General features: G+C 43.1%; 1 protein-coding gene across 1 annotated transcript in view; it reads left to right on the top strand.

Annotated features, from left to right (window-relative positions):
• The first annotated feature begins 3,069 nt into the window (after positions 1–3,069).
• Positions 3,070–12,560, top strand: part of LOC149277315 (polyphosphatidylinositol phosphatase SYNJ1-like) — a 31,486-nt gene continuing 21,995 nt past the window's right edge. Inside the window, exons 1-3 of the mRNA XM_089503089.1 lie at positions 3,070–3,193; positions 10,529–10,615; positions 11,293–11,560. Coding sequence (XP_089359215.1) covers positions 3,070–3,193; positions 10,529–10,615; positions 11,293–11,560 — 479 coding nt within the window. The remainder of the gene's footprint in view (positions 3,194–10,528; positions 10,616–11,292; positions 11,561–12,560) is intronic.

The raw sequence follows: 12,560 nt of genomic DNA, 5'->3' as shown, positions 1-12,560 counted from the left end.
ATGTTGGTTTGCCCGGTGCTCGGCATTTTTACCTGTCTTACGGTAAATCGTACGGAGACGGTCTGCAGCTCACATCCTACTCTTGTTTTATAACTGAACATCTGCATGTTTTCCTTTCACAGTACATCTTTACCACCTATCAAAATGCCATGGATTTCGTAAGCATCTGCGTGAGAATGTATACAGATGTGGCCATCATAGGCCCCCAATTGTAAGAGAACCATAATTAACACATATCTCCATATTGTTTTTACTTTACTATGCGTGCGGGAGATAAGAGGAACAGCCTCCCGGTAGAAATGGTAGAGGGTAATGCAGTGAGGGGATTTGGCATAGGCATATGGCTCCCGAATCTAAGAAGAGACCAACGACTGATTAAGGTCAGAGTCTTTGCAGCAGACTTGATAGCCGAATGGGTTTGATCTGCCATCGAGTTTTTATTTTATTTGTATGTGTTCGTTTGGTTCCCGATACCCGGTCTCTGCACCTACAGGAAGTGTCAGCGGATTGCCAAAAATGAACTTTGACACCTGCTCACCAGTATCAAACATGGCTTCCGAGTTTATGACGTCAAATTTCGCTCCGCCCTATGCCTGACCATGGAAGGCACCAGGAGGAGGGCGTGGCTACGGGGAGTAGGAGGTTCCCTGTCTGTAAGCGCGTTCACGCCGGAGCAGGAACCATCAGTCGGCTGTTACCGGCGGACCGCGCCGCTCCGGATTTCTATCTCGGACACCCAGGGTGTGTATACCTCGTTAACGGTACCGGGGTTATCCCTAGATGAGGGCAACCGGCCGGCCCTTCTGTATGAGAGAAACTGCATGGGGGAGGGGAGCTGTCAGATTGTATTAGCCCAGGAAGGGTGTCAGGCCATGGAGGTATTTACTGAACCTCTATCCTTACTGGGAGCCGCAAGCTGCCCGGCTCTGTGGCTTTGGGCCGCTGATATGATAACGTTCCTAGCCATTCTGTTCGGGTACGGGGGTCCAGAACCCTCTAGGACTGTACAGCACCGTGCAGGGTTTGTAATAGAGCACACTCCTGTAACGATGCTTACAGAGGGGTGTTAATGATATTATGCATTTTGGTCATTGTCAGTGTACCGATTGAGGGCAAAGCTATGGAGGTTTCCATGGAAACTGCCCCAATAAAAGGGTTTGGGTGGTATCAGGTGGTAGGAGGCTTGTGAGAGTCGCTATCCCTTATTTAAGAAGCCATTGTCCGCTCCTCACAGTCTCACATACGTGTTCATTGAGTGAATGGTAACCGACTGTCTCGGTAAAGGTTATCAGGGTCTCTTCCTTTGCGTTCCGTCTTTTATGCCGTAGACCCCAGAGCCGTCACCGCGCTCTCCCTACAAATCCATGGGGTCTTTGTTTTATGGCGTCTCCTGCCCATAGATTGTAAGCTCACGGGAGCAGGGCCCTCTCCTCCCTCTGCACCGGAATGTTTTAAGATGTGTGTTAATGTTGTCGTTTTAACTGGTCGTTTGTTTTTTTTGTTTGTTTTTAAATCCACTGCCCCGTATTGTAACAACGCTACGGAATCTGCTGGTGCTATATAAATGTGTTGTTTCTGACTGGCGTGTACAAAGGGCTAGTCCTCAAGTCTCTGTGATTTGATGGCCATTTTGGGTTTTATTTAAGAACCGTTGGCCGTCAGATTTTACGGCACATCGATAGTTCCTGAATTCTCTATGTTAATGATCTTATTGGACCAACTTGAGATCCAATGAGGTCCGTAGCCGTGGCGATGCCTGTTTTGGTTTTCTCTGGACTCTATTGGTCTGTTCTTTAGCTCTATACCAGGGACCAAGAAACTGCGTTTACATTTTTTATCCATTTAAATAGTTTTTGTTTAATCGCTGAGTTTGTTGAGTTATTAAGAGAAATATTATCTATATATATACCAATTTTCATGCAAAGTGGTGGAAGTGGAGCATTCAGTAGTAACATTTCATTGGTTGCCATGGTGACTGCATCCTTTGCACCGTTCTTGCTCTTTATGCGTATCTCACTGCTTGTGATAAAAAGCTTCATTTCTTTATTGATGATAATATAAAGATATTATAGATAACGCGCTGTGTTTAATAAGACTGAAATTATGAGGAACTATAACAAGGAAGATAAAAGGTTATTTTCATGGGTCACGGCAGCGTTGTTCCGGATTACCCCTCACCGTGTCACCGATTGCCATAACACAATGATCAGAAACTGTTTTTAGTGCTACTTTTTTGGTGTCTGTAAAATTCCTTGTAGGTTTTTAAATTATATTACATATTAATACATATAATATATTACATATATATGATTGGAATATCTTGTTTTGCATTCATCTGTACCAGTATATATATATATATGTGTGTGTGTGTTAATTTATATAGTTCTATCGTGTTCTGCAGTCATACATGCCCTATTGTTGAAAGGTTTGGGGAACTGAGCTTGGAAAACAAGGACATTTCTGGCTGTAACATAATTGCAAAAGGGTTTTTCTATCAATTAGCCTTTTAAAACTTAAACTTGGATCAGTGAACACAACGTGCCATTGGAACACAGGAGTGATGGGAGCGATAAAGGGCCATTGGAACACAGGAGTGATGGGAGTAATAAGGGACATCGGAACACAGGAGTGATGGGAGTGATAAAGGGCCATTGGAATGTGGGAGTGATGGGAGTGATAAAAGGCCTCTGTATGCCTAATAAAGATATTCCATTAAAAATCAGCCGTTTCCAGCTACAATAGTCATTTACAACATTAATCCCATCTGCGCTGGATTTCTGATCCATTTCATGTTATTTTAATGGACAAAATGTGCTTTTCTTTCAAAATGAAGAACATTTTTAAGTGACCCAAACTTCTGAGCGGTAGAGAGATTGTGTGTTTGTATGTATGTATGAATGTGTGTATTTATTGGTTTATATGGCACCATCATATACTGTAGCGCTGTACAGTGGATAATAAATATGTCATGCCTGTGTGTTGGTAAATTCATGCGTTCCAGGAGCTTGTATCTTGCCGGCAGAGATTAATTTTCTTGTTTCTTAATAGGGCTTATCTGAGAAGAACATCATGGCTTTTAGTAAAGGTTATCGTATCTTCCACAAACTGGATCCTCCTCCGTTCAGCCTGATTGTGGAAGCCAGAAACAAGGAGGAGTGCCTGATGTTTGAGTCCGGGGCCGTGGCCGTTCTCTGTAAGTCAGCCCGTCTTCTGCATAACCAAGAATACTTTTCCTTTTTTTACCTCTTTACAGACTTTCTATCACAAAATTCAGCAAAAACGAAATGTAATATGAATTATACTGTGATTAAAAAAAAAATGTGTAGAATTAATGGCTGAATTAAAGGATCCATTCACCGCTTTCCTTTTTCTATTTATAAAATTAAACCCCCCCTCTAATATGTCCAGCAGCCAAACCAGCCTTAACGGGTTAAACACATTTTCACTTATCACTTATTTCACCATTATGGTTGCTATAAATAGCTATAAAGAAATATACTTATACACTAAATATACAAATCACTAAATGTAAGTTTTTTTTATTTTAAAAATCTAGTAAGAAGGAACAATATAAACATGTTACGCCTGTATTTATCTGTTCAGACATCCTGGTAATGATCTTGTTTTGTTTTTTACTGAAGCCCAGAGGATCAGGTGGTCTGATGGGGGTGCCTGAGGGCCATGGTGGACACCTGATCACCTTCTTCTTTTTCTTTCGGTGCTTCTTTTTCTTTAGGATACGCAACTCCTTCCTTCCCTCCCTGGCCAAAACGCCAGCAGGTGGGCTGAATCTCCTTGGACCTTCCCTTTAGGGGGCGCCGTTCCACCATGTGGTGTCAAAAAAAAGTTCATTCTGCGCTGTGCATAAAAAAAAAAGGGGGGGGGCAATTGTGAAACGATATTAGAAGGTCCAGCCATTTAGGCCGGTGTGATAAAAATGTAACATTCACCCCACAGCTAGCCTGAAAGGCTGGGGCTGGTGATATGTACAAAAAAGAAGGGGCCGCACAATACTCTGAGATCTGACCGGCGGTCTGTAAAGTGTCATAACCCCCTCCCTCTCCCGGCTACTGTATTGTCGTGCCCTTTGTAATCCCTGCTCGCTGTTGTGAGACTGATTGTGTCTGCCATCAGACACTGATAACGTTTGTATCGCTCTTGCTTTCCTTTGAACGAAGTTACCCGTTGCTTGCCCAAATATCCCACGAGCAATCGTGTGCAGGCAGTGTCAGGATCAATGCATACGTATCTCGCTCTCTGTCAGTGTTTCCCTACCTCCCGTGTCCCTGTCTCCTTTTCCAGAGCTCAGCTTTTTTGCCACTTGTTCTTCTTCTTTCTTCGTTCTACTTGTACAAATATTAATTGTGTTCTCTAGCATATTAAGTTAGTAAACCTTGGAAACCTGTCCCTTTTATTTCATCTCAACGTTTCATGTCACATGAGAACAACCCAGGAACTAAGAAGGCTCATTTTCTGCCGCCTTTTATGTCACATGACAATTAAGCGTTCCCTCAACAAAACTTCACTGAAACTAACGTATTTTCGTGATTATTTTTCCATTTTGTTTTGGTATCTCATCTCCTGGTGCTGTGCAGAGCAGTTCAATCACTAAGAAGATGTTTGCAGGAGAGTTGTAGTTTTATTAGCTTTTTTTGTTATGGACACCCCTGTGTATCTTCTCCGCCAATAATCTATAACTAAATCAGAGATTTCATATAATTCCCCGTTAAACTCTGCTTACTCCTGAGCAAGCGCTTCCGCTCATGACCCTGTTGGCCCTCATAATGCATAATTAAATAGGTCAGTGAAAACTGTCTGAAAACCCCACTTTAATGAATATACCCTAGAGTGTTTAAGTGTTAAATTCCCTTTAATAATGTATTACATGACATATTCTTTTATGTCTCGACCGGGGGCCGTTCCTTCGTTATTTTCTCACCATATTCTGCTTTCCTACGCAGTCTGTGTTCTTGGCATTAACCCGAACGCTGCGTCAAGTTTCTGCTCTTTGGCTCGAAAACGCTGTTCTCTTCACAGCTATCCGTGCCTACACAGCCCATAATCTCATAATATTCTACCCTTACACAGCCCATAATCTCATAATCTTCTACCCTTACACAGATCATAATCTCATAATCTTCTACCTTTACACAGCCCATAATCTCATAATCTTCTACCCTTACACAGCTCTTAATCTCATAATCTTCTACCTTTACACAACCCATAATCTCATAATCTTCTACCCCTACACAGCCCATAATCTCTTAATCTTCTACCCCTACACAGCCCATAATCTTCTAAAATTCTACCCCTACACAGCCTTTAATCTCATAATCTTCTACCCCTACACAGCCCATAATCTTCTAAAATTCTACCCCTACACAGCCCATAATCTCATAATATTCTACCCCTACACAGCCCATAATCTCATAATCTTCTACCCCTACACAGCCCAAAATCTTCTAAAATTCTACCCCTACACAGCCCATAATCTCATAATATTCTACCCCTGCTATGCGGAACTATTACAGAGAACGCACCTGATAAACAAGATTGCGTGTTTTATGGTTCCTCCCAACAATAAATTATGCATTTATGGTCAAAGATACAAACTTGAAGTGTGTGTGTATAACCGAGATGAGAATAACTCTTATTCTTTACTAATGCCGCCGTCGTTGGGCTACTTATTATTTTCTCTTTCTATTACATGCCTACTTAAGTACTAGAATGTTACCGTTTTTAGGACAGTTAGAAATCCAGATTATGACCCAAGGCTTTAAATGTGTTCATAAGGAAGAATGTCTGAAAGTCTTAAGCCTATAAGCATCCTTCATGCTAAGCGAGCTCTAATTATAGTGATTTTGCTCATTCTTTTTGCCGTTACCCGTTGGGCCGGAGATTCGGCTTTCCAGGTGTTTACTTCCCGCCGTTCCATCAAGTTTGTCAAATACTTGGAAGGCGAGCTGTGTGAAAACTTGGGTCAAAGGAAAGTATTTTAAGGTATCTTCAAGATTCCTATAGCACATTATGGGGCACCAGTACATAGTTGCCAAGTGTCCTGTTTTGACTGGGACAGTTATGCTAACACATCTGTGTCCTATTGGTTTGCTGTCTTAACGGTCTCAACATCCCGCAGTGCTGGAGGCCAGTTTTGTTGCATAATCATAGGAGTGAAGCATCTCTTGCTCGCTGTTTAGTAATCAGACACTTCAGCTGCTTAGTGTGGGGTGTTTTTTATTTTTTTTTTTATTTTTTTTTTTTCTCTTGGACAACGTCTTTGGTTGTAAACTCTTGGCTTGTACATGATGGTGGTGTCCATCTCTTCCTCAGACTGGATCTGATCTGAAGTCCATCTCTGCTATCTCGTTCTTGTATCAGGTTGTGTATTCAAGTTAACCAGGCATAAGATTCTTGGGGCTCTGCATCCACGAAGTTGACTTCTCTTATAGTCTGCTGCCACCGGCGATCTCCTTTCAACTGGCGGGTGACAAGTACATTGTGGGTAGCTTGTTGTGGCCCTACCAGCAGAGATAGGAGAGGAAGGCAGGTGTGATCAGGGCTGGTTTTAGGGACACCTGGGGGTGGTGGGCAAAGAGGGCTTATCTTGGCTGCATCTCATGCTATAGTGGTGGCCTACCACAGAACGTTGGATGAGAACCTTGTAAACACCCTTCCATGTGTAAGGTTATTTATTGATTTAGAAAGAGCCTTCATAATTTACAGCGTTCCACAAAGTATTCGTGAAAAAGTAGCGGTTCCCTATAAAAAATAAGAATTCTGCAACTTTTATTATCGGCTAACATTTGATGCCGGCAACCTTTTGCTATCTTTCACGTTTGTTAGGCTGGTGTATCTTTTATAATGTGTGTTGTCTTAAAGGCCATGCAACACAATCCGGTATACATAATGTATGCATGTACCTATAACCTTACATCTCCGCTTACCTGCGTTTAGAACTATGATTTGATAACCTATCAACAACCTTGTACTTTACACTACACGGTATATTCGTTAATTACACGTAATCTTTGTTATGGCGATACATGTATTTATGAAATTCATTAAGGGAAGCAAATGGAAACTGAAACCCGTTGCGTGCTCTACGTGACATCGTCCATTTTTAAAACCTTTTATGTAAAATATTTTCCAGATGGAAACTCTTGTATATCATTCATTTTGGATTTTGCATGGCATAATCTGTATTATACAGAGATTGGGGCCCCTAGGTGCTTAATGGATAACAGATGGGCGCCCCTCTACCAGTACTACCAATATTATGGAGAACAATTATATTCATGCTTTGTACCGGGTTCTCCAAAAATAACTAAATGTGGGTTTTTTTTCTAAATTCATGGACTTGATGATGGAGACATGGAGATACATTTTTCTTTTGAATTGTTGAGAAAAATCTAATTTTGTCTTCACCTGTACGTCTTTCTGAGTATTGTGTGCGTTTCTGGAGACCCCCATCTCCGATAGGATATTGACACTTTGGCAGGGGTTCAGAGGAGGGCAACAAAAATGGCAAGTGGTTTGCAGGATAGAAATTCTGAGGAAAGACTAAGAGCTTAATATGTCCGGCTTGGAGGAGAGGAGAGAGGAGATAAGTAACAGAAACATTTAAATACATCAAAGGGATTACCAAAGATTCCAACAAGAGATGATAATCTAGAGCGTCAGAGACTTGGAAGTTCTACAGCACATCCTTATCCTCACCATGGGACTGAACCAAAGACTGATTAATATCTGAGCCTCTACATCAGGAAAAAACGGGCAGACCAGACGGGCCGAATGATTCTTATCTGCTGTCCGGTTCTATGTTTCCAAACGTTTACTTTGGTGAAACAGTCGTGTTGGGAACCATGTCACATGCTTGGTGGCACGAGGCGGAAGCTCCTTTTGTATGTGTTGTGCAACTAACAGCACACGTAGAACTGGCCACCGCGACATCCGCGGTCTGTAGGAGGAAACGGCCCTTCCCGGGTCTTCCTGGATGTGTCGTGTTTGCTAACAGTTAATGAGATATTCGAACGGACGTCTCATTCCTTATTGCTGCCGTGATCGGTGCAGCAAAGTTTGGGGTCTACCCGGTGACCTCGTCCAGCCTTCTTGTGACAGAGGGTACAGGGCTGTCCGCTTTTTATTCTCACTCTTTTAATAATTTAAACTACAGAACTATATGACCTCATAATATTACATAGTTACCCTATGCTACTAGGCTGATATACTTTGTCACAAAATCCCTTGCATAGTTTAAAACAGGTTTGCCCCAGGTCTGGTCCCTTTTAGAGGTAAAGGTTGAATTTGAAGGACCTTTTTAAACACCGGTGAGCCGTTGAGGAACCTAAATCTATGCACGGTAGAGCGATGGGTCAATGTTCAGATCTGGACTGTAAGCTTACGGGCAGGGACCTCTTTTCCTAACATATAGGCAATGTATACAAAGTGATGTGTAAATTGTTGGCGCTATATAAATTAAATATAATAATAATAATCTGTGAGGAATAACATCCAGGCAGCTCTCTTCACCATCTCCCACGTTTTCTTTATGCCGCTGTATACCATGAAGAAGACCAGACAAAGCTATGTGTGTTGGTGGAGCCAGGGACGGCGTGTGTTTAAATGGTTATATATACGTTTCATTTAAATATTTAACAGTGAGTTGTAACATTTGATTGGATTTTCTCAGTTCTGCATTCAGACTGTTTAATACAAGCTAAGCCTGTCGCCTTCAGTGTGCGTAAGAGCGCCGGCGTTTATTCTCCTAAAAACAGCAAACAGTTTCTGCGTTTTTATATATTTCGTGGGTGTCGTAGGCTGGGAAGTTTCTGTATTCTGACAAAGTGCATCGCTGGTCACACCAGTTACTCCCTACAAATTCATCACCCCGTCGGTGGCGGCGTTTCACCTGCAGAGTCGGGGGAAATGCAGAGATCGTTGATGAATGAGCGACATGTTCCAGGATTTTTATCCTTATTCTTGCCCGTCAATATGTGTAGATTACAGGACCCGAAATTGTGCAATCAACCTCATAAATAATGTAAAGCCTTGCTGTGAAAACCTGTGCCCGAGTGTCTTTGTAGAGCCACAATGGAATCCGAACCCCCCAATCTTTATGGCACCCCCAAAGGGATATGCAACCCAAGCCCAAAGACCTGCATGAGGGCTATTCTCTGCAGGAGTAATCTGAGGAAGGAGACCGCTCGTAAAAGCTATCATACCTGATACCACCCTCGGGCTCCACCGTGGCAGTTTTTAATTTAAAAAAAAAAAAAGCGACAATTTCCTGGTCACACAAACAAAAACTGTGCAGTACGTAAAACATGAAAGCCATATCGGCCCCCAACCCTGTTATGATAAAAAAAAAAGTCACCCACAGCATATTTAGTTTAAGAAGGCTGGGACTGGAGAAGAATAAATGTAAGAATATTAAAAGGGTGCACATAAAAATGTGACTCGCACCCAGATCCCGACCCTTACCAGAGGACCAAGCTTTCCCCCTCGTTGGTTAAATACTCATCTTAGCCAAAAGGCCGAGAAGCGTAACTTGAAGCCATGGTGCTAACGCTGCAGCTTGTGTCCGGTTTAAAATGGACTTCTCCCTGACCCAGACGTCGGAGAGACAAGCTGATAAAAGGCAAGCAACCGAGAGTGCTGTGTATGAGTGTGTGTCTGCAACCGAGAGTGATGTGTATGAGTGTGTGTCTGCAACCGAGAGTGATGTGTATGAGTGTGTGTCTGCAACCGAGAGTGATGTGTATGAGTGTGTGTCTGCAACCGAGAGTGATGTGTATGAGTGTGTGTCTGCAACCGAGAGTGATGTGTATGAGTGTGTGTCGGCAACCGAGAGTGATGTGTATGAGTGTGTGTCTGCAACCGAGAGTGATGTGTATGAGTGTGTGTCTGCAACCGAGAGTGATGTGTATGAGTGTGTGTCGGCAACCGAGAGTGCTGTGTATGAGTGTGTGTCTGCAACCGAGAGTGATGTGTATGAGTGTGTGTCGGCAACCGAGAGTGCTGTGTATGTTTGAGTGTGTGGCTGAGGTTGGTCATTATGTTTGAACGCGTGTCAGTGTCCATAAAATCGTTCCCTTCTTTTGGGTAAAAATGCCCTTGTTTGTAAACCCAGTTTGGGACGTAAAGGTTAGTGGATGTAGTGCGCAGGAAGACAAGGTCTGATGCTCTACGTCCAGAAAATATTTTCTGCTGCTTACTATTTTATTTTTTTGACAAAATTGCAAAAAATAAAAAATAACACAAACTTTCCTTGGATGTGTGCAAAGCCATCTTTTTTTGGCAGCTTCTGTTTGTTGGTGGTACTGGATTGCGGTAAATCATATTAGGTTGTGTGAGATGCTGGTCCATATGGGAGTCTGAAAGGCAAGCTCTTCTGTACGAGTGAAGATATCCTTTTTATGTATTAAGGATGCTGGTGGGCTACGAGATTACGGTTGCTGTGTAGTGGGGGGGGGTTCTTCACATCGTATGCTCGGAGATACATGGATGATTATTTGTATTTGTCTTACAGCTTCTGCAGAAAAAGAAGCCATCAAGCACATGTACAGTAAGGTCATGGACGCATACGGCCTCCTGGGTGTCCTCCGGCTAAATCTCGGTAAGATGAACGCGGCCGCTGATTTACAAAACACACACGGTTTATTTTTTATAATTACAGCTTTGTGTCTGTAATGAGATTACGTTCCCTACTCGTAAAATTAGGGTATAAGATGTAATTGTCATTTAATTAGTTCCTCCTTGTTATCCGCTCTCCGGATATACAGTAGGAATGCTACGGGAGGATACGGCCGTATAGCTCATTGCGTTAAATAACTGGGTGTTCTACGCTCTGGTAATTTGTAATCTAGAATTATACTGGAGTACAGCTGTAATTAAAAGCCAGGCTTATACATGTTGAGTTACTAGCCCAGAGGGCATAGAATGTGACGGCAGATACGACCCCTTCAGACCGTCTTTTTTTTTTTTTTTCTCTTTTTCTCCTTGAAAGACCTTAATCAGTCGCTCGTCTCAGATTCAGAAACCGCATGCCGATCCCATGAATGTTTAAATTCCCATGATATATCCACCTCTACCACTTTTACTGGGAGTCCATTCCACAGTCTTACCACCCTATCAGCAAAGTAAAACCCCCTTATATCACATCTACACCTCTGACCGTCTGGTTTTAGATCATGACCTCTTGTAACGTTTCTCCTGCTTTGAAATAAACGTCGCTCCTGTACTCTGTGTATTTAAATATTTGTATCTCATCTCCTCTGTGTCTTCTGCGTCCAGGAGATGCCATGTCGCATTATCTCGTGCTGGTGACCGGCTGCATGTCGGTGGGGAAGATTCAGGACTCGGAAGTTTTCCGCGTCACCTCCACGGAGTTCATCTCCCTACGAGCCGACCCCGCGGACGAAGATCGCATGTCGGAAGTGCGCAAAGTATTAAACTCCGGCAGCTTTTATTTTGCGTGGTCTTCAGCTGGCACCAGTTTAGACCTCAGTCTCAACGCTCACCGCAGCACCCAGGAGCAAAGGACAGACAACCGCTTCTTCTGGTGAGTTGGCGTGTGGAGCGGAAAGGGCATTTCTGTCTGGAGAGATGTGTGGTCCCCCCCCCCCCCATTTTTTTGTTATTATGCCGCTTCTGTCCTGAAAGCACGACGGGCTCTTCCTCGTAGAAACACTACGCTGCTGAAGGAGTACTTGAGAAACTAGACCCCTCTGCCCGGTGCGGCCCTTTGTGTAATCTAAAACTTTCACAGCAGATAAGTGAGCTTGAACACTATTTCGGTTGCAGTGCCTTTAAACCCAAACTGTTCCTGTGCCAATGCCAATGTACCTGTCGTTGCTGCATTAAACACGGACTCGGCACTGAAGCTCAAGTTGCGGAAGTTCGAGGACAATGTTTCCTTGTTTGTGAAAGGAAAGTAAAAATGTGTCCATTAAAAAAAAAACATGAAATGGATCAGAAATCCAGCGCAGACGGGGTTAATGTTGTAAATGACTATTGTAGCTGGAAATGGCTGATTTTTAATGGAATCTCTTCATAGACGTGCCCTTTATCACTCCCATCACTCCTGTGTTCCAATGGCCCTTTATCACTCCCATTACTCCTGTGTTCCAATGGCCCTTTATCACTCCCATCATTCCTGTGTTCCAATGGCCTTTTATCACTCCCATCACTCCTGTGTTCTAATGGCCCTTTATCACTCCCATCACTCCTGTGTTCCAATGGCCTTTTATCACTCCCATCACTCCTGTGTTCTAATGGCCCTTCATCACGCCCATCACTCCTGTGTTCCAATGGCCCTTTATCACGCCCATCACTCCTGTGTTCCAATGGCCCTTTATCACTCCCATCACTCCTGTGTTCCAATGGCCCTTTATCACTCCCATCACTCCTGTGTCCCAATGGCCCTTTATCACTCCCATCACTCCTGTGTCCCAACGGCCCTTTATCACTCCCATCACTCCTGTGTTCCAACGGCCCTTTATCACTCCTGTGTTCCAATGGCACATTCGCTGATCCAAGTTTAAGTTTAAAAAGCTTAATTG

The sequence above is a fragment of the Sceloporus occidentalis genome, unplaced genomic scaffold (assembly GCF_023333645.1).
Source record: "Sceloporus occidentalis isolate IW3139 unplaced genomic scaffold, rSceOcc1.0.p SCAF_219, whole genome shotgun sequence".
In the NCBI taxonomy this organism is placed as follows: Eukaryota; Metazoa; Chordata; class Lepidosauria; order Squamata; family Phrynosomatidae; genus Sceloporus; species Sceloporus occidentalis.
The sequence above is the reverse complement of the archived record's forward strand: the minus strand, read 5'-3'. Positions and strand labels throughout refer to the sequence as shown.